This window comes from Clinocottus analis, unplaced genomic scaffold (genome assembly GCF_023055335.1).
Source record: "Clinocottus analis isolate CAN_PGR_092001 unplaced genomic scaffold, fCliAna1.0.p SCAF_4, whole genome shotgun sequence".
Classification (NCBI taxonomy): domain Eukaryota; kingdom Metazoa; phylum Chordata; class Actinopteri; order Perciformes; family Cottidae; genus Clinocottus; species Clinocottus analis.
This window is the reverse complement of record NW_027176153.1, coordinates 4180872-4205006: the sequence shown is the minus strand read 5'-3', so window position 1 is coordinate 4205006 and position 24135 is coordinate 4180872. Positions and strand designations below refer to the sequence as shown.

The 24135-nt window shown below is 47.6% G+C and overlaps 2 protein-coding genes across 9 annotated transcripts in view; both read right to left on the bottom strand.

The window, feature by feature from the left end:
* The window catches only part of plxnd1 (plexin D1), a 70435-nt gene extending 67087 nt beyond the window's left edge, over positions 1-3348 (bottom strand). Inside the window, exon 1 of the mRNA XM_068597184.1 lies at positions 2006-3348. Within this exon, the coding sequence (XP_068453285.1) occupies positions 2006-3226 (1221 nt within the window). The 5' untranslated portion in view covers positions 3227-3348. The remainder of the gene's footprint in view (positions 1-2005) is intronic.
* Positions 3349-5466: 2118 nt separating this feature from the next.
* Positions 5467-24135, bottom strand: part of tmcc1a (transmembrane and coiled-coil domain family 1a) — a 43876-nt gene continuing 25207 nt past the window's right edge. For 4 of the 8 annotated variants that reach the window (XM_068597359.1, XM_068597361.1, XM_068597360.1 and 1 more), the window contains 4 exons: positions 11733-11990; positions 10859-11550; positions 9236-9371; positions 5467-7786 (listed from right to left, as the gene is read on the bottom strand). In XM_068597359.1, the coding sequence (XP_068453460.1) occupies positions 7472-7786; positions 9236-9371; positions 10859-11550; positions 11733-11990 (1401 nt within the window). In that variant the 3' untranslated portion in view covers positions 5467-7471. Of the gene's footprint in view, positions 7787-9235; positions 9372-10858; positions 11551-11732; positions 11991-16274; positions 16406-17687; positions 19047-24135 lie in introns of those variants that run through there. The other 4 variants (XM_068597362.1, XM_068597363.1, XM_068597364.1 and 1 more) reach the window with 2 other exon arrangements.

Here is a 24135-nt window from a genome sequence, read left to right as displayed (position 1 = left end):
AGAACAAGAGCTGATAGCAGCGATCACAGCGGCGCCGCTCATTCCTCCAAATCACTTTTTCGACATCTCGGAATACTTGAAAGGGGCTTACAAGGGTCTTCAACACTCATAAGACTCAAGCTTTTGTCAAATCCTCAGCCGGCAACGATAAAACATTAGTGCCACGCTTCGACGAGCACCGGGATCTGTTGGGAATTCTCTGAATATTTCAGAGCGTGCAAAGGCAGAGGCAAAAAAAAAAAAAAAGAGAGAGAAAGAATTAAGCAGAGTGGATATTTGTAGAGTCGTTTCCCACGAGCCCTTCTGCTCACGGCCTTGTGTCTCTTATCATAAATTGTGTCTGGCTTTCCCTCAGCTGGCCTTCAGACTGTCGACTACAGAAAAACAAAGATCACATTTCGGCGGCCGTTGCAACACAAATGTGAAAACTTAAGAAAGACTTGATTCTGTGAGTGGGAAGGAAGTTGTTACTGTGCTACTTTGCTGAGTTTGCACGTTTGTCTTATTTTTGGACTGTTTTTGATCCCCCAGTAGGCTTCTTTTTTTTATTAGTTTCTTATATTATCTTACGTGTAAAGCACGTTGACTGCGGTAAAACCAAACAACTAAACTGACGAGAGAAAAATACAGATTTGGGGGGAAAAGCCACCGTACAACCACTTTGAACTGAGCGCTTCACTAGTTCAAGAAGGCCTGTGGGCCGATCCAGATAGCATTCAGAAAACCGGTCACGGGGAGAAGCCTCCCCCCCCCATTCCCCCTCGCCCCGGGGGGGCCACGGGCCGACAAGGCGGGGCCGGCGTGGAGGGCGGGCTCTCTGACCCGGCGGTCGCGGCGGTCGCGGCCTCCTTTGACCTCATCGCCCGTCTGTCTGGTCGACCACAACGGAGGGAAGAAAAAAGCCGGAATTTCGCGGCATTCCTCTTACGCACCGTGCAAAAAGCTCAAGACACGGACCGACATGAAGGGTAAAAGTTTCCTTCGGGGCAAATATGCTTTCTTTTTTCTTCTTTTTGATTGGAGCGGAAAGCATAAAAGCGAGATAACATTCAGCGCATTTACGACAAAGCCGGCCTTTTATTCGCTAATGTTGTGCTTAAACTGTGGTTCAGTTATAGTTACCAGCACACACTCGATAAAAAGGGACATGTCTGAGGTTGAAGTGGAAAAACAAGGAAGGCTATTTAGCCCTTTTCCTCTTTTCATATTTGATAAGACAGGGAGCTGCCGGGTGCCAGTGGAGGCTCACCCTTTCCCATAACCCCCAGCGCGGCTCGACAGCGTCTTTTCCAGCTATCATGACCTCTACTCGTGACACCGGAGAGCCTCTCTCTCTCTCTCTTTCTCTCTCTTCCTCTCTCCCTCTCTGTCTCCGAGTCATGAGCCTCGGGGGCGAAAGAGGATAGCTGGAAAACCGTGAGAGATGCAGCAGATATGAGCGTGTATATGCTGGAGGTCTCCATCGACGGCACGCGGGATCATTGCAGGTTTATTAGTAACCGCTCTGCATTATTTGTCCACTGAGGATGCATCCATCGTTTTATCCAATACCATTCATAAAATAATGCATATACGTGTTTACAGTACTGTTATCTGTGTGTCTGTGCACTTTATTTTACATTTCATACTCTAGTGTGAATGGAATATGTTTCTATTGCACTGTGTTGACTGTTTGTGTGATGTATGCACCACCTGCCAACACAAATTCATCATATGTGTAACATACCTGCAAATAAATGGTTCTGATTCTGATGATATGAAATCAAAAAAGTGGAGAACAATGTATCTGTCATCTCCATCGTCAAGGTGCTGAGTTAAAACTGCCTCAATTTGTCAATAACTGTTTCTGTCAAATTCAACTCTTACGTCCACTGTCACTTGATAAAATGTAAAAAATAAATATAGAAACTATATATAGAAAAATGTCACAACACGACCACGTGGCATCCAACCAAACACGCGCGTGTTTTCAAGCCAACATCTCCGTGTGAATCCGCGCGCTTACCACCAGGTTCCCCTTCTGGACGCAGGCCGCGCCGGAGCCCTGGATGACGCTGTCCAGCACCTGCACGTCGCTGCTGGGCGAGTTGGAGCAGCTGCGGCGGCCCTGGCGGATCTCCTCGTCGATGTCCCCGAACTTGAAGGCGCACAGGGCGGACTTCCGGTCCGCCTTGGCGAACACCCCGAACAGGTAGGGCTCCGAGCCGCCGCCCTCCGCCTGGATCTCCGCGGGGTAAACGGACAGCAGCCGGTTGTAGATGTTCCCGTTAAATCCACACTGCAGCGGCATCTGGATGTAGGACTCCGTGAGCTTCCGGCTCTCCGGCCCGCTGGGCTTCCGCGGGTTCTCCGTGTCCAGGCAGATGCGGGCCAGGATGCTGTTGGGCTGGCTCTCCTTGTGGCCCATCTTCGCGTCGTTGTTGAAGGCGATGTAGGAATACGTCTTCTGCAGGAACGCGTGCACGAAGTTCAGCTTGTTCTTGGTCTTGACGTCTTGTTTGATCTTGAACACGTTGTCCTCCGAGGGGTTGATGTCATAGGTGAACAGCCGGGACAGGTCCTTGATGTCCAAAGAGCGGATGGCGATCTCCGGGGTGTTCTCAAAGCGCAGGTCCTCTTTGCTGTGGTTTTTGGGGAAAAACTGGGTGCCGGCCCCGGTGTACGTGGCCCCGACCAGGAGCCGGGTGCTGCCCCCGTGGCTCTTGAAGATGAGCCCCACCGTGGAGGCGTTCGGGTGATTGGCGGCGATGTTGAGCATGCTGGGGAAAACCGTCTTCTCGCCCTGGTGCGGGAACTCCACCGCGATCTCCGAGATATTGCCCATCTTCCGCAGCTCGCAGAAGCCCTGGTACACGGAGCCGCACACCACCACCACCCCTTGGTCCCGGTCCAGCGTCAGCAGCTTGTTGTGGTTGTCCGTGAGGGCTTTGGGATGCTCGCACGGAGCCTGGGGCAGCTGCGGCGCGTGGCACAACAGGTTGTCCTCCACCGGGCCGGTGCTCTTCTCCACCTCGACGCTCAGCGTGCCGTTCAGCTGGTACACGGTGTTGACGGTGGCCAGGTAGACGGTGCGGGACACCGGGTCCACCGCGAAGTTATTGGTCCGGTTTGGAGACGCGAACGCCTGTTGGACGCGCAGCGCGCTGGCGCTCCGGCGCGTCTCCAGAGCCAGGGCGCCGAGCAGCAGCAGCAGCGGCAGGACGGCTCTCGCTACCGAAGGAGGCATTTTTCCTTCTGACCGGCTTCCGCGTGCTCTGTGCCGAGGGGTGCATTGAGCAAAGACGGAATAGTGGTGTTTGTTCCGACACTGCGACAATCCCGAGGAGGAAAAGGCTGTTTCCTGCTCAGCGCCTGAACCCAGAATGACGCGATAAGCGAGTCGTGCTTCCTCCCCTGTCCCTCTCTTCCCACCGCGCAGCTCAGCAGCCGCTCCCGAGGCGCACGAGAGCCACAACACCTCTTTGAGAGGGGTTTATTTTTATATTTGTTGTGGATTTAAATGTCTCTTTGTAACAATAGAGACACGTAGATATTTGTTCATTTGTTGGATGCGCAATTTCTGGACGTTGCCTTGTCAGCACGGAGGTGATCAAACTTTTTTGGGGCGGGAGGGCGGGGCGGGGGGGGGGGGGGGGGGGGTTATTCAACAATTTAGTCATGAATATAGTACACATTTAAGTCAAATCTACTGGTAACAGTGGGAAAGAGTGTAATGCCATCTCCATTTACAATTGTACAATAATGAGATGCATCATTTTTGGAGCTAATTTGACCTGATCTGCACTTTTTTTTTTTTTTTACCACTACAAGATAAAATATGACGAGGCTCATATTCACTGAATGTTAAACATGAACCCGTGTGTGTTCTCATGTGAGCTCATCCCGCCATATGAAGCCGGATAGTGACCATGAAGCCTGTACTGTTGCTTTCATGGCCCACTTGATGAGTGTGTTTGTGTGTGTGTGTGTGTGTGTGTGTGTGTGTGTGTGTGTGTGTGTGTGTGTGTGTGCCCCCTCCCCAGCGTGGTTCCGCTCGTCTTTTGGGGTTAATGACAGGTCACCGTCCCACCTCCTGCGCTCCACTCTCCCTCTGCTCCCAGATTAGTTCTGCAGATCCGGAGGGCTCCGTTTTTTTTGGGGGGGGGGGGGGGGCACATACGGCACGGTAAGCGGCGTGAAAGTGCTACCAGATGGGCACACTATAGCGCACCTTTCCGGTTTTTGACAGCCAAATCCATCCATCGCTGCTTTCTTGCGCTCTTTACCTCATAAATATTCAAGCGCAACACATGCGCCCCCCCACACCCACACTCAGAAATGGACGAATATGGTTAGCATTTTTTTTTCTCTCTCTCTCTCTCTCTGGATGGTCGTGTGCATATGCTCACATCTCTGAATAGAAATGAATGACCGCGGATGTGTCAGGCACACTGCATAAATCAGCTCGCGGGCGCGCAGTGTGTTATCTGTGGATGCAATAATTAAAGTCGATGCTAAATCGTGCGCAATCGATGGGCTTGTTTGCTGTGTGGACTCCTCTGAATGGGGGGAAGGGGGTGGGGGGGGGGGGGTAAACTCACTCTCTCCTCTCTCGCCGCCACTTGCAGCCCTCAGTGGGGCAGATAAGTGCGCCCCGTGTTTACCTTGGCGCACAGCCACGCGCATCAAATCTGGCGGAGTAAAAAAAAAGAGGAGGAAAGCGCGCTGATAAAGTGCAACATAATGACCCCCCCCCCCCCCCTCCACTACCTCACCTTGTGCCAAAAAAACGGAACACAGCACACACAATGACTGAGCCACCGAGAGCCCCCCCCCCCCTCCTCCCCCCGGGACGCGCACACGAGTTCCTGCGGGGATAAGGCTCGGTGCGGGGCCAAAGCTGCCCGCATCAGATACCAGCGGGCGAGGTGTGACCGAGAGCTGCTCAATCAAGCGACATCCAGCCGAATTAATCTAAATGTGTGTGAGTAGAATAAAGTGTGTGTGTGTGTGCGTGTGTGTGTGTAATGAAAATATTGTCCTAGTCGCCCACCACTCTGGCTGCGGTTGAAGGGGCCCTCCCTCCCACCCAACCTGTTTCCTTCCTGATAAGGTGCAACACCTCCTCGTGTTCAGACCTCCACCTCAGGACCGTTCACACCCTCAACACGGACTCTCAGTCATGTGGAGGAGACGAGGAGACGAGGAGAGCATACAAGGCGAGATATCTCCACCTGGTGGCGACACGAGGAACCTGCATGAGGTGACGTTCATGAAGGAGACGTGTGAGGAGCGTCAGAATATGAATATGTATAACATATTCACATGACTTTTCCAACACTTTTGGGATTTTATTATTTTCAAGGACTTTTCCTGTCCTGGAAATAACCATTTTAAACTACATGACCCCTAAAGCAGAGAACCATCCACAACAACACACACACACACTAAAAGAAGCCACTTTGAAGAAAGAGTGACGCTCTTGAGTTAGTTGGGGAATGCTTTTTTATTTATTCCACACTTACAAAAGGACATCAGAAGGCACTGGAGTGGTTCAGCACACAACACCCTCCTCCCCGTTCCCTCTCCAGACATCATTAGGTGTTACTTCAAGGTCGAGCTGAGGTCAAGGGTCTGCCCCTTTCCTCAGCTGATCCGCTGCAAGATGGAAGCAGAATCAATAAAATCCACCACTTCAAAATTGCTCGTTCCACTTTGAGACGAATGCAGTTAATCAACGCTTTGACAAGAAATGGAGCGAGTCCGTCTCAGCGGGGTTTCTCTTCAGACGAGCGTGACAGTGATCCCGACCCGAGTCAACTCCCCGAGTCCCCTCCCGAGGCCGTCTGTCTTCAGACTGACAGCCTTTTCAAAGTCTCCATCAAAAACGAAAAAGGGTCCCTGGAGCCTCCGCCTGACTTACAACTCATCTGAAGTGCAGCTAAAAAAAAAAGATCCCGACACCTGTTGGGGGGGATCTGCTTCTCAATGGACTGTTTGTTGTGTCCTTGACTTTAATGAGAAAGAAAGAACAATAGACTGGACGCCGCCAGCTGAGGGACTGTACTCTGAAGACCTGGATTCAAGTTCATGTTCAGATTCTTTAATAGATGTTTTTCCCTCCTTTGCAAAAAAAATTAAATAAGGATACATCCTTGACATTCATGAAAATATCTGAGTTGAAGCAAACACCTGCAAAGAGGAACAACCTCCTCTTCCTCTCGCCTCAGCTCAGACCCTCTGAGGCTCGGGAAGGTTTTGGCACTGGGGTGGTTGCCACCGCGAGGACGGCGGCGCGCTCGTAGAAAAAGAAAAGGGGCGGGGCCAGAGAAGAGACAATATGAGTGTGGTGCTGGAGGAGAGGACGCGTGGATGTAGAGCAGCAGCGTTCCTGCTCTAGCTGCGATGGAGCTGGACGAGCACCAGCGCTCTGTCTTTCCTGATCTGATCTCACCAAACATGGCTCAGCGGCGGGGAGACAATTATCCCGGCAAATTGATTTTACTCAGACAATGGCCCTTTGTCATTTAAAAAAAAAAAGACAACACAAAACTGGTTCCAGTGATTTTTCTCAGTGTTGTATTTTAACCGTTCCAAACATGGCAGACGCGTAACAATAACCAGATGTTGTCTGTGTGTTTGTGCGCCGTTTCTATGGTGAGCTTTTTCCTCTCCGCCGGCCCCGTTCTGTCTTTGTGTTTCAGTTGTGATCTTCCTTATGAAACAGTTTTTCTTGTTTTAATTTTTAAAAAAAGAAAATATAAGTAAAAGCACGTGATTAGAAGTGGTGAGGAAGCACAAAAAAAGTCTCTGGGTCGCCACGACTCTCATAATTGAAGGTCACGAGGTCGGTCCTTTCACAAATGTTCTGTATGAACAAAAATTTCATCACAGCAAGAAAAAGGAGGAAGGTTTTCAGCCTCGGTTCAAATCCACCAAAATCACAGCTGGAGGAGAGTTCTGTCCCTAAAAAAAATAAATCAAATCAACCACATCGTCGCGTCGGCCCGTCTCTACAGTTGGGCCGGGGCCTTTGGAGCAAATCGCCGGCCCGGTTTCCTGACTGCGCGTCCCCGTCGTGTAGCGGCGATGCTACAATGCTACATGGCGCTGAATAAAATAACGACAATAAAAAATATTATGAGAAATAATTACATTACAGTTGATTAAACTCGTAAAAAGGACAAAAGAACACAGTACGCCGCTGCGTTCTGAGGGACAGCGACACGACAGTTCATTTTTCAGAAAATGTAAACAGTCTCGTCCTTTCCTTAAAAGTCACGAGTGTCCTCGGCTTCGCTCCGCCGCGGCCGCGGCTTCCTCGATGCCGCGTTTCCTAAAAGCGCTCGGCTGAATATTTCAGCGGGCCCGGGCCGTTAGAACGGCGGCCGCGCTCTTCAAACTTCCTGCGCGATTGCAGCAAAAGTTACATCACCCGGTGTCACGCACCCACGCGACAACAAAAAAAAAACACGGCGCCGGCTCGCCGGATTCATCCCGGCGGCCGCAGGGCGCGGTGCGTGAACCCGGAGAGGGCGTCCCAGTTCCTCCACAGGAAGGCCAGCAGGAGGAAGAGGAGCAGGGTGGAGAGGGTGCGCGAGCGCGTCTTCATCAGCGGGACCACGCAGTTGGCCACGGTGGAGACAAAGACCAGGAGGACGGCCATGAGGGCGAGCAGCACGTTGATGAGTTTCCCCAGCAGCGTCCGGGCCGTGGCGTTCTCCAGCCCCTCCAGCTGCACCACCTGCTGCTGCTGCTGCTGGAGCTCCATCTTAGAGATCCGGGTCTGGCACGCCTCCAACGCCTCCTGCAGAGGAAAAACAAAAGAACAATCTGTCAGAGAAGTCACCTTAGAGTCCAGAGGAGGAAAGCCACAACACACGCAGCGGCCACTTTACTTTACTACCACCTTGAATGAAGAAAGTAGCACTTTGCAGTTTAACTTTCTTGAAGAATTTGTACTTTCTGGTTCTCATGGGTTTGTACTCATGGTTGAATGTACTTATTGTAAGTTGCAAAATGTAATGTAATGTACTTTATTATATCAAAATATGTTCCTAATATTACTTATGAAACACTTCCTATCATCTTAGTTCAGGTAGAATGTTTGTGTGTATTTGGGTTGCGTTAGACTTCGTGTCCCTAACAAGCGTGGCCACAAAGTGTGTGTTTTATGGGTCTTTACCGCCCCCTGCTGGCAGGCACGAGAACTGCAGCCAAGGGGCAACTTGGAACCGTAAATAGATTCGATGCAGGCAGACGCAAAAATAAAAAAAACACACAAACCGGAAAGCCGTGACAGACGACGGCGGGTAAGGATGGAGCGCAAGTCAATGACAAGGAAATGCTCGTGTCGTGAAGAAAACACGATGTCTGTCTTCCTGTTTGCAGTGTCAATATGGACAAATGAGATAATGCCTGGAGCTGCTGGAAGGCGTGTGTGTGTGTGTGTGTGTGTGTGTGTGTACGTGTGTGACTACCTTGAACTTGTTGTCCAGTCTGAGCGGACGTAATTAGCTTAGCACTACTTACAAAAGCAAATTAAAGACGGCTGAGCTCCCTTCAGCACTCGCCTGTCGCAAGACCTCTGAATGGACACGACTGGAGATCCTTTAAACCGTAATGTAAAGGATTGAAACTCAAACATTCATCATATTTATCGGGAGCTAACTGGTTAAACCCGGGAGCAGTTGTTGAGCGTGCTAAAAGGTGGCGATTATTGGCTGGCGGGAGCCGGCATTAAGTGACAACACCCCCGTTATTAAGTGGTATTAAGGAACTAAAAGCATCTCTGTGAAAATATGACTTCTGACATTTTTAAAATAAAAACTACCACATGTGGATGAAAACTAATGTTCGTTGAACGCGGCACTTGGCGGCTTTTTGCGTCGGTAAAATGTCTGTAGGCAGGGTGCGAAATGTTCGTGCGTTGCCGTGTGAAATGCAATGAGGTTGTGTGTGTGTGTGTGTGTGTGTGTGTGTGTGTGTGTGTGTGTGTGTGTTTATCAGGAGTCACGTAACCGCTTGCAGTGACTCAGCAGCTCAGAAGAGAAGGCCGGAGCCATTTAATTGAACACTCCATCCTCTCAACGTTCTTATCATCACTTTCTGACACTTCATTTGTACAGCAGACTGTTTTTTTTTTTTTTTAAGCAGCCAATTTAAAAAAGTACAATGATTTCGACCGAAAGGCTTTTTTTTTCTTTTTTGCCAGCCGTTCATTTATGTCCGAGGCGTCGGCCCGGGGAGGACGGACCTGTATGTCTCGGGCTCTCTCGTAGGACTGGTAGGCGATCTTCTCCTCCATGCTGGCCAGCTCCTGCTTCAGGTTGAGGATCTCGTTCTGGTGAAGCTCTGTCAAGTCGTTCAGCTGCTCCTCCAGGCGTTCACACCTGAGGGCGCACACACACACACACACAGACAAAAACACACACGGGTGAGTCCGCGGCATCATTAGCTCAGAAATTAGCAGCATCTGACCACACGACACCCGACTGAACTGATGACTCGCCCTGACAAGATTAGGGCACGCTTACTCATCTGCCGATCCATCCGGCCAATCGGAGAGAGTCAGCAGAGGGAGAGAGAGAGGATAGAGGGAGGTACCGGCAGGAGGAGGGCGATCTATACGGCTCTACATTTTTGGCAAGATGGAGAGCGTAGGACAAGAATAGACATCGGACTTAATCCGTGTAAGTTCGTCTGAGTTTGTTTCCCCTTTTTAACAGATTTTTACTGAATATTCTCGATGTGTCGCTCCTCTGTTTGGTCTATTAACATTTTGGAAAATTGAGATGAGGAGAACGTCACATTTTCCCAAAGCCCAAAGGTGTTCAGGAATTTTATTACAAGAGTGTGACACCTGCGTCTTTGATTTTAAATAAGACACAATTAATCATCAGCATGGCTGCAGATAAAAAAAACACCTAATATTTGAGGCTTTTCTTGATAATGGGGATGATGGATTAGGTCCCTGAATAGCTATAGAGCAACAAGACTGGTTTATGAATGATTATTCCCAGGGGGCAGGCTGGAAAAAGCTCCTTAGTGGTCATTCTGTTCTGGCCGCTATTATTTTTCGGTCTTATGGGACAAAACGCAGACGGCTATGGACATTTTAGGGAGAAAAATGCGCGTGTTTCTTTTGCTATGTAAGCTGCCCACCACATCTCCCCTCCCCTCTATTGTCCTGCTCTCTTAATCTCCATGCCCTCTTGTCAGGACATTCTGGAGGAATGCGTGTGTGTTTTTTAAAGCCAACTGCCCAGAGACAAACCCAAAACAAGAGCTGCACAGAGACGTCTGAGCCGGAGACGAGAGCTGGGACAAAGGGGCCGAAATAAGATCTTAAAGATCAAAGTGCTTGGAGGAACTGTGCAGGTGTCTCCACAGAAGCTTGTGAGATCTCAATCAGTGGAAATGTTCTAAAGCAAGTTGTCAGAGCGAGAGTTAGTCATTGTAATAGCACAGGAACACTTCAAAATCTGCATAAAGCACGCGACAATGGGCAAAAGGATGAGTACAAGAGCAGCACCTTTATGCTTCATGCTTATGTATTGTGTGCCTTATTTTGTTAAACCTTAAGTTTTTTGTAATTCTGTGTGTTAGGAGGACGCAGCATTTCACTGTACAGAGTAACTCTGTTATCTGTGCATATGACAATAAAAACATCTTGAATCTCTATAGGAGGTCCCGGTCAAGGTTTAGTTTTTATCTACAGCTTTGATAAAAGAGCTCACGAGAAGGACAAGTTGCAGAAATATGACTCATCGGTATTGTGTTCAGGAGTATCTTTCCAAAAAGAATAATGTCACACTTCCATGTGCTAAACAGGAAGTATGACACACACTCTCTCTCTCGTCCGTTCTTCTCTCTGTACCTGAAGCGTTCCTCCTGCAGCGCTTGCATAACGACCGTGTAGTCTCTCTGATAGTGGCTCTTCAAACTGTCCAGGTTCTCCTCCAGCCTCGCCTGTCCCTCCCTCAGCTCCTGCACCTCCTGCAGCAGCATGTCCAGGCTGGAGCTCTGGCTCCTCTCCAGCGTGTTGCCCTTGGAGCTTGGCGGACCCCCGGGAGCTCCCGTGGTGCTGTTGGCCCCCGCCGAGCCCGACGTGGCGCTGGAGCAGTCGTCCTCGCTGCCGTACCTGGGGCTCGGCTGGAGGTGGTGGCCGGCGCTGCCGAGCGAGCGCCCCCCGGCCCCCGTCACGCCCTCTTCCGCCGAGGGGTCGTCCAGGGAGTCCTTGAGCGAGGGGATGTTGTCGGCGCTGCCGAATTTGTTGCGGATCAGCGACGCGATCTCACGCGGTTTGGAGACGACGGCACCGGCGGCAGAGTGCGTGGCCTGGGAGATGCTGGAGAGGCCTCCCTTCACGCTGTCCACCACGCCTTCGCTGAAGCCCGTGACCTTGGCGCCGACGTCCTTCAGGCCCTGCTGCATGTCCCGCAGGACATCCTTGGGCTGCCGCGGGATGCCGTTGTGCTCCACTTCCCGCAGCTTCCGGCGGTAGTGCTCCAGCTTCCTCTGCAGCTGCTGGATGCTCTGCGCCGACTTCTGGTTCTTTTTCTCAAAAACCTGAGGGCCATAGAGCGGGTTTTGATGAGGGAGGGGGAACAACCATTACACTGTAATGACCCACTCCACTTGAATGCATCCCAACGTGAATCAACAGGTCACATAAACCCATTACAAATATAATCCAAGACAAGGATTGGTTTTCTCCCTGAACTATATACGACTGCTCTTAGAGATCTCACCTGTTTGATGCGTGTGCTTTGCTGTTTGTCTGCATTGTTGGCCAGTTTGAGGTACTCGGCGACATTGTCATCCCTGGCCGTCTGCTCGATCTTGATCTGCTCGGTGAGCTTGAGGATCTTCTGCTGCAGCTGGGCGATCGCCTGCTTGGTGCGCTGAGGGTCGGGGGTGCTGTCCTCGGCTCCCGGGAACGAACCGTCGGCCCCGCACGACACAGCCAGGGGTGTTTGGCCGAGGCCGCTCACTTCCAGCCGGTCGATCTGAGAGGGAGGAGACGAGGAGAGGGAGAAAAGGACAAGGACAGGGGGGTAGGGTAAGGTGGCAAAGGAGGATAGGAGGGATTGAAGAGGAAAATAAAAAAAAGTGTTACGGGCATATTGAAAGTCATTTTGCTGACACATTAAAAACTAAAAGACTTCTGCAGCCGATCGGCAAGACGGTGAGCAAATTGAAACGTTGCAAAAGGCCACTTGCGGTCAGTTTCCCGAAAGAGGAAGATGCATGATGTCATTTTTGTATTTATTTTCGAAGAAAGGAAAATGAAAAAAGTACATCCCAACAAAGCTCAATATTTCAGTGTATAAGTGTGAATCCACAGTATTTTTCTTTGGTTAAAAGGAGCCGGAACAGAAGGAAAAGAGTATCGGCTCATTCTCCACTTCTATTCATTCAGGGGGCGACGACGCAGGTCAAGACCGACAGGATATTAGTTTCACAGATTTAAGAATATTTGTCTGCGTTGTGCAGACACTGACCTAATTTTCTCAAGAAAGCCACAGAGTGTTTGAGTAAAAACCAAAGAAACAATTTAAAATGAGGTTTTCATTCGTTTCCTAAATTCAAAATCAACTCAAGCGGAGAAGATTATGAACCTGCAGCTCCTTCCAATCACAAATGTGATTTATTTTTCCACACAAATGCCTGTGGGAAAGAACACACTGATCACTGTGACACCGGCGCTGGAGAGAGATTGTAATGAACAATATTCTCCTATATTATTCTTCGCATGCACACAAAATAAGCAGCTGAATTTCCCAGCGCAGCTTCAGGGGATTTAAGCCACCCAGATTTAAAAAATAAATATTTTTAAAAATCCAGGAAGGACCACAGGGAGAGACAGTTATTCACCTTGCACCACTCAGGTGTGCCGTTATTACCATAACAGGTCAGAAACAAAGGCAGCAGCTCACCTGCATGCCCAGCAGCATGACTAACTAACAAGCAGTCAACAACAACAACAACAACCTCTGAGGAGGAGCAAAACCAGAACTCCAGAGTCAAGATTCCTCTAAAAACTCTTACAAAGCAAAGAGAAATGAACCCCCAACAACCGCTTGATAACTCCTCTTCCCGTCGCGACGCGCGCTGAGAGCGGCTCACCTTCCCATTCGTCAAACGGAGGAATTGTTCCCAGTGCATTTTCCCCTCACACACTGAAGACGAGCTGTGTGTTTTCATAAGATAAGTTAGTCAAAATGATAAGCCAGAGATTCGCGCCGGGTTCCTCGGGTAGTGTCGCCGCGCTGCTGTCGCTGCAGCTCGCCGGGCTTGTTGTGAAAGTTGAGGCGCACCTGAAACTCAGTAAGCTGAGCAGGGCGAGGAGCCCCGCCCCCTTCCCCTCTCGGCCACGCCCCTCCCCTCACAGCTGAAGGGATGACATCATCCTCTGTGCTGCTCGGAGGGCAGCTGTCAATCATCCTCAGCAGAAGCAGGAATAGCATTTTACCGTCATAGATGTACTGAGAGAAAACACTCACAGACAAAAAAAGAAAACGACAACAACTCTTAATAACCGGTATTAGACACTACAACGGCCATGTCGATCACTGCCACAATTACAATAATACACAAGTACTGTGTTCAAGGACAATGAGGTATATATGTACTAAACTAGAGTAGTCCCACAAGCTAATTGGTATTTCTACTCTAAAAAAAATCACAAGGGAATGTCATGATAGTTGCTGCATTTATTTTACAGCGGTTGTAAATACCTTTACATACAAAATACTTAATCAGTTTATACATTAAATAAAGACTCAGATAATCAAGATAATTGCCAAACCTTGTTGTGAGCCGTTTAATGTAGAAAGTATAGTTCCTATTGTTCCATTATATTACAGAGAAGGCAGACATCCCTACTCTACTGCCGATATCGCAAAAACTAGACGACTCAATCTAGATAAACAGCACTACAGATAAAAGGAAAAATAGTTATTTCTTTTATTTTGGGGTGAACTGTCCCTTTAAGCTCCACCTGAACCACCGACAAGAGTAAACTGCTATTTTACCATGGCTGTCCGTTGTACCAGAGCCTGTCATTCAGAATAGCTCTTTTAACAACAACCAAACAAATGAATGAACTAAGACACAGTTTGTTTTCCCATATATTGAAAAATGATGCGTTCAATGTTTGCAGGAAAAGGGCAACAGTCAGAGTTTTAGTGTGAAGTGAACTCCTGAGAAACAAGAGGCTTCAGGGCGGACTGGGCCCTGATGTGATGTGAGACTACATCAACTCCCAGCCTCTCCGTCTGTGCCGATAGAGAGGAGCTCGAAAGGGTAAGAAAAACCAGTCTGACATCCCTTTATACACACACACACACACACAAACACACACACACACTTTCTCAGGGCACATTCCTTCAGGTAGAGTGAGAACAAGATGTGGCAACTCATCTACATTTTCTTTAAGGCCATTTGGCTTAAAGCAATGAAACATTTTTGCATCACTCTGATCCTCGTACGACAGCGTTTACCAGAAAGCCGCCACGAGTCAATAACCTAACAACTGTTGAGTGAGCGGTGAGTCTATGCATTATCAAATCCTCTTGACGGGCAACCGAGGCGATCAAATGAATCAGGGGGAACTAGAACAGCCTGCTGGAGAGGTGACGTTCCACAGTGGCACCTGGTCGGCTCTCGCTATAAACAACACGGTATTAATAGCATCATGCGGGGCGAGCGTGAATGAAGTGCTCGTTTTATCCATATGAGCACAGTCCACAAGGAGGGGAGGGTGCTCTGGTGTCACAGATGACTACATTATCAGAATAATTAAACATATGTGCCCTCATACTAAAGATATCCGGCAGATAAAGGAGGGCTAAAGGATGTGTCAGCTGAACCCTTTGGACTGGAGGAGCCTGCGCTACAGAGCAGATAGACGCCAGATAAGAATGCCCAGTGATCTGTGAACACTGGCACCAAATCACTGATCAGAACTCTCTCTGAGCAGGGAGGAACCGCACAGCTGCTCTGTCAGGCGGTTGATTTACGAGGGTGTTCCTTGTTTAACGGCTTGCGTCTTTTATGACCGCTAACTGCACATTTATGACACTTGTTTCCATACTGCCGGCACACTCTCGCTCAGCAGAGCGACTCTTCCTTCTCCCCGGCGTTCGGATGCTACAGATAAGGAGGGTAAAAACAAATTGATCGGTTTAACGTCCCCGAACGGTCGAGTTTTTCCGCGGCTAATCGCGCGCGTAATTAAAGACGGTGAGCTGTAGGATTAGGCCGATTCTGCGAGCGGTTACAACCGAGCCGCTGGAGCAGAAGCGACAGGCACTGCATCACTGCAGCTGGTGTAGCCTAATGAGGGAAGCTGATTGTGTGTGTGTATGTGCGTGTGCGATTGTAATTAAGAGGGTGAGGGATTTGACTTTATCAGTCAGAAAAGACAACGAAAAAGAACCCATCTCCTCCTGCATCCGCACAGGAAAGAGTCAGTTCTCACCCCACCCCCGTGCCCAACACACTGGGTCCGCCTGCTGGTGGACCGGGTTGTGCAACGGCCTCTGATCCAAGTAAAGCTAGTTAGAGCCGTGAGAGGGCAACCCAGACTTACCTCGGATCCACCAGAGTGCCTGGGAAAAGCCTGAACGCTCAGACGTGCGGGCCCGTACGTCTTACACAAGCAGGAGTTTAGCAAGCGTCACGGCGCTAATGTGAAGATATGCATCACGCATTATTAGATGCACGCCACGGGAACATCTCGTACCGCCTCGTCTCGCTCTCTCTCTGCCTCACAGGACACACGTGTGTCTCAAAATTCCCGCCGGCTCAATGTAGGTCACGGAGCGGGAAAATGGGCCGATGCCGTCAGAAGACTCGTTCCGATAGATTTCGGGGGCAATTCATCAGTTCTCATTTCTTTTAACTGGAAGCTTCAGACATGTTTAACTTATCTAAGTCCCGTTGAATGAACTTTGTTGTTACGTAAGGTGAATTCAGGTGCGGTGAATGTTCAGGGCGAGGGGGTATTTGAACCCCATTTCCATCCTTGACCGCTGCTTATTGTTAAAAGATGAAGAATTCTACACCACATGTTTAAGAATGAAACAATCCCCCAGAGGGCAAAGGGCTGTAAGACTTATAACTTATATAATGATCTTAAACACAGTATTTAGCGTAAACACGGCAGTTATAAACCACAGCACTGAGTTGAGCTGCGATTGTTTTGAATACAAACATATTTCTTTCTATCAGACACACAAAACGCTCTCTGTGGCCACGGCTAATTTGTAAGTGCGAAAGTGCAGTACCTTGTTTGTCGTTACGCCTCGCATTCCTGTGATGTCAGCTTGTGTTTCCTGTGTCAAAGATGCAACGGTGATACCGCAACTTGAGGATTCTTTCTGGGGGGAAATCTGCTCTGCTCTACACGGCATTCCCTCTGAAGTATGGGAAAAGGGTAGAGCACATCAGAGTCTGAGCGGCGGTAGGCTGGCCGGCTGTGCTGGTTCTCCAACCCGGCTTATCTACAGGTTGCAATATCAATGAGCGACGGGACCTCGGATCCATGGTGGACGTAGGAATCGGGGTCGGGAGGTGAACGCTTAGCGCTGCGCCTGAATAATGTTTGTGACCCATCCCCCCCGTAAACAGTCATTTTGAATTTTACAGCCGTCCTCTCTCCTTTTATACCTTGTGTATCTCTCTGACCTTATCACTCGGGAGGCATCGAAGCCAATCATCTCGGACCGGCTGAACTTCACACTCCTGATTAGCCGGTTCGATCTTTAACCCCCGCAGTCAATCAGAAAGCGGTTGTCACAGCAGAAATTGGCATTACGTAGTGATCCTGACGTCTTTTATTATTAATAAATAGATAAAAGAAAATGTGAGCATGCAGTGAAGTACATGTGCTTCCATGGAGGGAGTCTAGCTGCACTTAGTAGTAAAACACATGTACGAGTGTGACAAATCTCTTCGATATTTAACCTGAAACCTTTATTCTTCCCGCCCGTCCTCATGGTTTCAGTTCCCACACAGGCATGCTAAATGAAACTGTGCGGAAATTCACATATAAGACAAAGTTTTAAATGCGTTGCTTTTAGGGGGAATCCAATGTGGCAACAACGAGCCCCAGTCACCAGATATGGAAAATTGCATAACTCCATGTGATGCTGGACAAGAGGCAGTTTACACATTCACCCCATGAATTAGCACAAAGCACAACACACACTACTAATCATACACAACACACACAAATACACACACACACACACACACACACACACACACACACACACACAGAGCAGCCAATGCCTGCCAGTGCATTTCCTAAGGAATTCAGAGGGTTTGAAAAGCCCTTTGGGTTGAAATCCGAAAGAAAGAAACACACGTCAGCTGAGAGTTCAGGTCTAGAGAGAAATAGTAATATAAAAAGGAAAACACAGAGGCTTTTCTCGGGCCCCTCTAAGGCTTTCAATCCCTATGATTTCAAGACAAAACCCTTTTCGTTCCTCAGAGATTTTGTGGCTTTCATGTTCTGAAACACCTTTTATCCTGTTTAGTTAGAAAACATAACAACACCTTAAAACACCCAATTAAAAAAAACAAAAACAGGCAGAGTAGACATATCATGTACGTGGTGCTGGATTCACGACATGTGCGCGAATCGTCGAAGAGGTGAATGAAAAGATGACATAGGCGATGACCAGGCGGAGACTCACGCTGGAGGGAGCAGGAAGTGGAGAGGTGTCAGCGGTCACCAGGTTGAGGATGAGCTCCATGGCGGGGAGACGCGTGCGCGCGGCTCTGACGGGAGGTTTTTGCTCGGTCTGCCTATCTGTTGTTGGCGTGTCCCTGGGGAGACGACCACAGCCAGGGGGAGAGGGGGAGAGCGCGGCCCCGGGAGGAAACTCATCCCTCGGGACGCTTCCCCCAAACAACGTCCACTTGAGTCCAACTCCGCTTGACGGCGAAGACGTGGAGACTCTCAGAAACTACCGGTGGCCCGGGTTGAATATCCAGAATCCATAGAGCGTTCTTGTTCCCGTTCTTGTGAACTGTGACTACTTTGTGGGCTGCAGAGTCTCGGGAGTGTGTTGCGCCGCTGGTTCTCAGAGCGGCCGCTCCTCAAAGCCCACGACCACGCTTCAGTGCCGACGACGCGCCTCGGCGGAGAGCCTACGGAGCGCACACATGCGCTTCGCTAAGCACAACTCCCACAGACAGAGGGGCATTCGTGAGAGGACGGGGAGCAAAAGAGTCCCCCGTCTGAGGCGGGTTCAGGGTGTCAAGAGACGAGGCGGTTAATCGGATGAAGGCTCGCGGGGGGCCGGACGGCGGCGGGGTTAAAAAGAAGAGTTTACTGTGAAGTTAAGTGTTCAAAGAGTCCGCCGGGAATAAGAATCCTCAGGAGGGGGAAGAGAGAGAGAGAGGCAGAGACTCAGAGGACGGATGTGAGGGAAGCAAGGGAGCAGACAGGAAGAAAAAGAAGAAGAAAAAAAAGGAGCCCACCGGGAGCTGTCACTGAGAGGGAGACGAAGCGAGAGAGAGCAAAGGAAAGAGGGGTTGTGAGAAAGCTTTGTGAAGGGAGGAGGGGATGGGGGGGCTTTTCTTCTGTCCGAGTTTCTAGGCCAGCTCCGCTCCAAAACAGTGACCGGTTCAGGCACAGAGCGAGCAAAAAAAATAAGATTGTCCATTCCCGCCTTTCAATTATCTCACAGTTTGATTGTCGCAGCCAATCAGCTTCGCGTTGATGAATTGCTTTCCACTGCCCGACGAAAAAAAAGAAGAAAGTCTTCTTCTGCTGATCAGTAAAAGCTAACTTGCACCCGAAAAGGAAAAAGAAAAAAAAACAACAAGATTACACAGAGCACACGGTCATATGATGATCACTAAGCTGCTATTCCAAAGCTGTGCATATGTGCGCACACATGACCTACGATTGCGTCACCGCGTTACTTATCCACCGACGAGAAATGTCCAACACTGGTGATGTTCATGCAATCTCACAGCCAACGGCCACGCCGGTCATTTCTCAAGCTTAATCCTGTTTACGGTTCATTAGCAACATTTAATGTAGGAAAACTGTCACAACTGCATTTGGACAGCTAATAAATGCAAAACATATGCAAATTCATATTCAAATACTGCAACAAACACTATTTATAAGAGCTTTTGTGTTTTTAAGATCGTGGTGTTTGAGGAGCCATTACTTCCATAAGTGTACAAACCAATTAGGGAGAGAGAGCAAAGCAGGGAGCGTGGGGGGTAAGGCAGGAGAAAGGGCTACTAAAGACTTTGTCAGCCGATGGGAGGGAGAGGAGGATGTGGGGGGGAGAAGGCAGTATGAATACAGGCCTTAATGAGAGAGCGGGAGGAGTTCAGGGACCAGGAAAGAGAGGGGTAGGATTTAGGGAAAAGGATGCTTCTGTGAAAAAGGAAAAACCCAATTTGCTCGGGTGGGAATGCAAGTGTGTGACACGGAGGTTTGACCCCGGTACTAAATCGATGTGACACATGGAGGCAGTCATGCAGCCATAAAAGTCTGAGCCCGAAGCCTTGACATCGCAAAAGAGAGTGGAAGCGGAATATCTTGTAAACTGGAAAAACATTGTATAATCAAAAGAAATCAACTGTGTAAACAGGAAGTCACTGTTACTGACACCGACTATTTTAAGGGTTTAAAGTTTATTAAACACAACTACCAACTATGTCAAAAATGGCGGTATGACTTTGTTTAATTCATATATGCCATACAAGGAGAAATATGTGTTTTTTTGGGATTAACCTCACCAGCTTTGTTTGGTAATTTAGTTTAGTTGACTGTTTTGTGTATATTCTTATTTTGTGAGTTGTGTAATTTAAAGTTTTTCCAGTTTACTGAACAGAATTTCCATCAAGTGTCCATCGATGCTTCTTATTTGATGAAAATATCTAATGAGTCAGTTGACCTAGCATGCTAGTTAATTTAGCTCGTCCCATCTGGCAGTTAATGAGAGTAAATATTTAGTAACAACTAATTACTGCGTAAAAACAAGTTTGTGTAGTGTTGTAACCTTTTTTTGAATGAAGTAAACAGGTTTGAACTGAAGAACAGTTGGTGACATTTGTTCCTGAAACCATAAATAAACGTTCAGCATCCGGTAACTAATAAAAGTTAAAATCCTCATCAGGTATTCTTCTCACAGATGGCTTGACGGTCAATCATTTGTCATCAGAATTTTCGAGTTCCTTTTAGACACGAAAGCATTACAATCATTCTTTTCCCCGCTCTCATTCCCCTCAGGAGGCCGCGTGGCCCCCGGCAGTTCCCGTCGCTCCAGGAATACTCTTTCAGGGTGACTCAGGGCGTCTTCACGCACTCACTGGTCGCGTCTTCATAACATGTCTCAAATAGCAGACTGGCTGTGCAGTGACAGTGAGAGAGAAGAGCGCGGTGGTGGTGGAGGGGGGCGGGGGTACTCATGCCCTGACAAGTGACTGACGCTCAAGGGCAAAAAAGAAAATGAAGTTTGTTTGCCTCCGGGGGCCATTTTACCTTATTAGTGTCGCGTTAGCTGGGCAGAAATTAGGGGACAGGAAGAACAGCTGTGACCTGGCGTCAATTACATCGGCAGAAATGAATGTTTGCTCCACGTTACGAGTACAATTAATGGAGAAAATGCATTATATGTGTGATAAGATTATATTCATAATTATATTTTCAAGTCACATATGATTTCTTGGACACTATGGTCCAATCTTTGGGATTAAATTTGGAGTAATTACACATTTTATTTCACACTGCCCAAAGACAGCACATGTCATTCGTTAGATTTCATGTTTTCTGTTCCATCACCACTTAAAAGGTTAATGTGTAGGAAGTGGTGAGGTTGCAGATCGGAAACTAACTGAAACACAACGATTTTCCTGTTTTCATTACATTCTAAGAAAACATTTTTATTAATATTCCACCAATATATCCCCCTTAACACTTTCTTTCCAAATAGAGTTAAATGTAGACATTTTTCTTCAGAGACACATCTGGGATCGGATTTGCTTCCCAGTTTTAAGAAAATGTGAGTTAAGTTGCACTGGCAATTTAGTTCATTTCTATTATGTACAATAGATGCATTTTCATGTGTGGATGTGAGGGGATGCTTGTGCAAATGAGTTCAGTTAAAAAAAACGGAAAAAAAAACATGTGGCATCTCATTGAATGGCTTTGAGACAGATGTGCCTTGCAGAACAGAACAATGGCCCATTTTGATCGCATTACAATATCTCTTTCTTCCTCACTCACACGTTTTGCATGTAACGCATGTGCTGAGGGGACGCGACCTGCTGAGCAGCTGATCCATGTGGACAATCTAGAGCTGGAATGCTTATCTAGTTGTATGACACACCCGGCAACAGTATCACGTCATCTGCAGCTGAACGGGAAGACAGAACATGTGTGACGATCACGGTGACCCTGTATCGCTTTTAAAGAATGTTATGGGGACACGTCTAACTTTGAAGGCAAATGTCTGTTACTTACTCCATTTTTCTAACTTCATTTTTCTTTAAGACATAGATAAAGCATGTAGGCTTGATCACATGACAAATAATGTACTCTTAATGAATTGCAGTTATAAACAAACAACAAATATAAATTATTCTGTTATGATATAAACAAATAAAGACCCTAAGTAGACAACAATTAGGCAACCAGTAACGCAGCTTCATCATTGTTGTGGAAAATGAAGATTGACAGACCGAAAAGTATGTGTTTCTGTGTGTGGACGAATACAAAATACTGATATTATTGTTGATAATCAAGTGCTTTCGGGGAGACAGACTATTTTTAAATTAAGGTACAATAATAATATATTTTAGAGACTGCTTGGCAAGGATGCTAATACGGGCATTTTGTGTGTCATTTATTGTCATCCACAGCATTCCACAGCTGCCAAAATGTAGCAACACAACAATAGCCGGTTTCGCCCCCAACTGCTCCACCCTGCTGATATGACTGCTGTGACTGCTGTGACACCCTTTTCTATCAAAATACTCCAAAAATAAATAAATATTTTGTTTTACACGCCGCATGTTTTTTTTTTAATGGACAAAGCGATGTGTCCTCAACATTCCCAGAATACATACAACTCGTTGTCATTCTGAGGACAGAGCCTGGTGCTGAACGGAGGCCAGGCCCGTGCCAAGCTGCCAAAAAGTTCTGGAAGAAACCAGAAGACAGAGGGAAGAGACCGGCTCTGATGGAACTGGACTGGGGATCGGAGAATACGTGAATTGAGTTACAGCCATGGAGAGAAAGAGAGAGTAAAACACAAAACTTTATTTCAATTACAGAGCGATTGCTGTTGGACTATGTGATGTGTAAAAGGTTTTCTGAGAATTTATTTCCACATGAATTACCGATCTATGGTTAGAAATAACCAAACCAATGCCGTAGTCCCCGCCATAACTTTGTAAAAGGGTAATTTGTGTGAGAGGTTACATAAAGGCAGAAGAGCGAGAGCTTTGTCTGCATGGACTGGGGGTAATTCAAGCCTGAGAGAGGAGACAACCATGACTCGGGGCTCAGGCCCTGCAGAACAATACCGTACCCATAAAAAGAAGCCCCCCTGTCCCACAGAGCCATCCAGTCCTCCTTAGTCTAAGCTCCAGTATAATCAACGGCCCTATTAGCAGTTACATAAACCACTGGGCGCTTTACACACAGGGGCCATTATGACTGGCGAGGTCAGAGAGCGTGAAACATCTTGGTAGCCAAATCCACTGCTGGCACGTACACGAGCCAGGCAGGAAGGGCAACAAACAAACGTCAACAACAACAACAACAACAACAACCTAAACAATTCAAGAGTAGCCTGGAGTGAGCACATGTAACGGTGAACAGCGTGTCAAATGTTTTCATTGGAATTGCATTCTACTGCTCAGCCGGTTGGAGGTCAGTTTGTACAGTATGAGGGTTTGTGAAAGTTCAGTATAATGTTTGAACCTCTGACGATGAATGACGCGCATGTGTGAAATAAATAGGTGGGCCTTTTATATACATTAAGCTAATAAAGAGAGAGGAAGTCCCGCCCCTTCCATCATCCAGCATGGGAGCTTATTTCAGAAAAAAACATATACAGCAGTCAATGGCGAAAAAAAAGAAGAATTATTTTGAACTGGTTAGAACTGTGCCATAAATTACAGATATGATGTTTATCGATAAAAAATATAATTTTGCAAGTCAAGAACGTCGTAGCTTTCTCACAATAACCTGACTTTTTGTTTTAAACCGTCCAGTGGACGACATCTCTCGTGTCGCACAATTTACATCACCAACACGACCGTTACCTTGGCTCGCTAGCTAGCTAGACTTAGCTACGTTCCGCATACAAACGTTCTCTTACCTGATGTATTTTGTCCTGAAACTCTCTATATCAGTCACTTACGCAACTTTTCAAAAGTTTTACGAGAAAACTAAACGTTCTCAACATGAACAATTATCTTTTAATTCGACAAACCACAGATTTGTAATTCATGGCGAAACTCAGCCTTTGATTACCGTATAATTTCTCCAAAATAAAGTCAACTGCAAAGGGCGGGACATTGCATGTCTATATCAGCTTATTGAACACACACACACACACACACACACACACACACACACACACATATAAATATATACGTATTAGCCAATAAGTACGGTTCGGGGTTATTTAGAGGTAATTTATGTCCCTCCTCAGAGCACATCATGGTCACAGTGACTTAAATAAAAACAACGTTGTCCATGTAGGAATGTGCATTAGCCTTACAAATCCAGTATTAGTTGAATTTTAACTTTCAATGTTTATGTTTGTACCCAGTACAATGTATGAATTTGCAGGCAGTGGTGTGTTGTTTAAGAGACGGTGTGTAGGTAAATAAGGTGAGACTGTGTGTTTGTGTGTGTGTACGTGAAGGGAAAAAGTGGCTACGTGGGCAGAGACAATATCCGTCCATCGGTGGTGGTTGGTGTTTGTCGGAGCTGCTTCTGGTTATGCAACATGGAAACAAAAAACAGAAAAGGGCACTGGCCCAAAAATGTGCAAGTTTGTCTGGCTGGATGCTGCACAACACCCAGAGTACCATGGGGCGGCATGCGGAACCAAACACACTGCCAGCCTATTCATAAGCAGGAAGACGAAGAATCTAGAA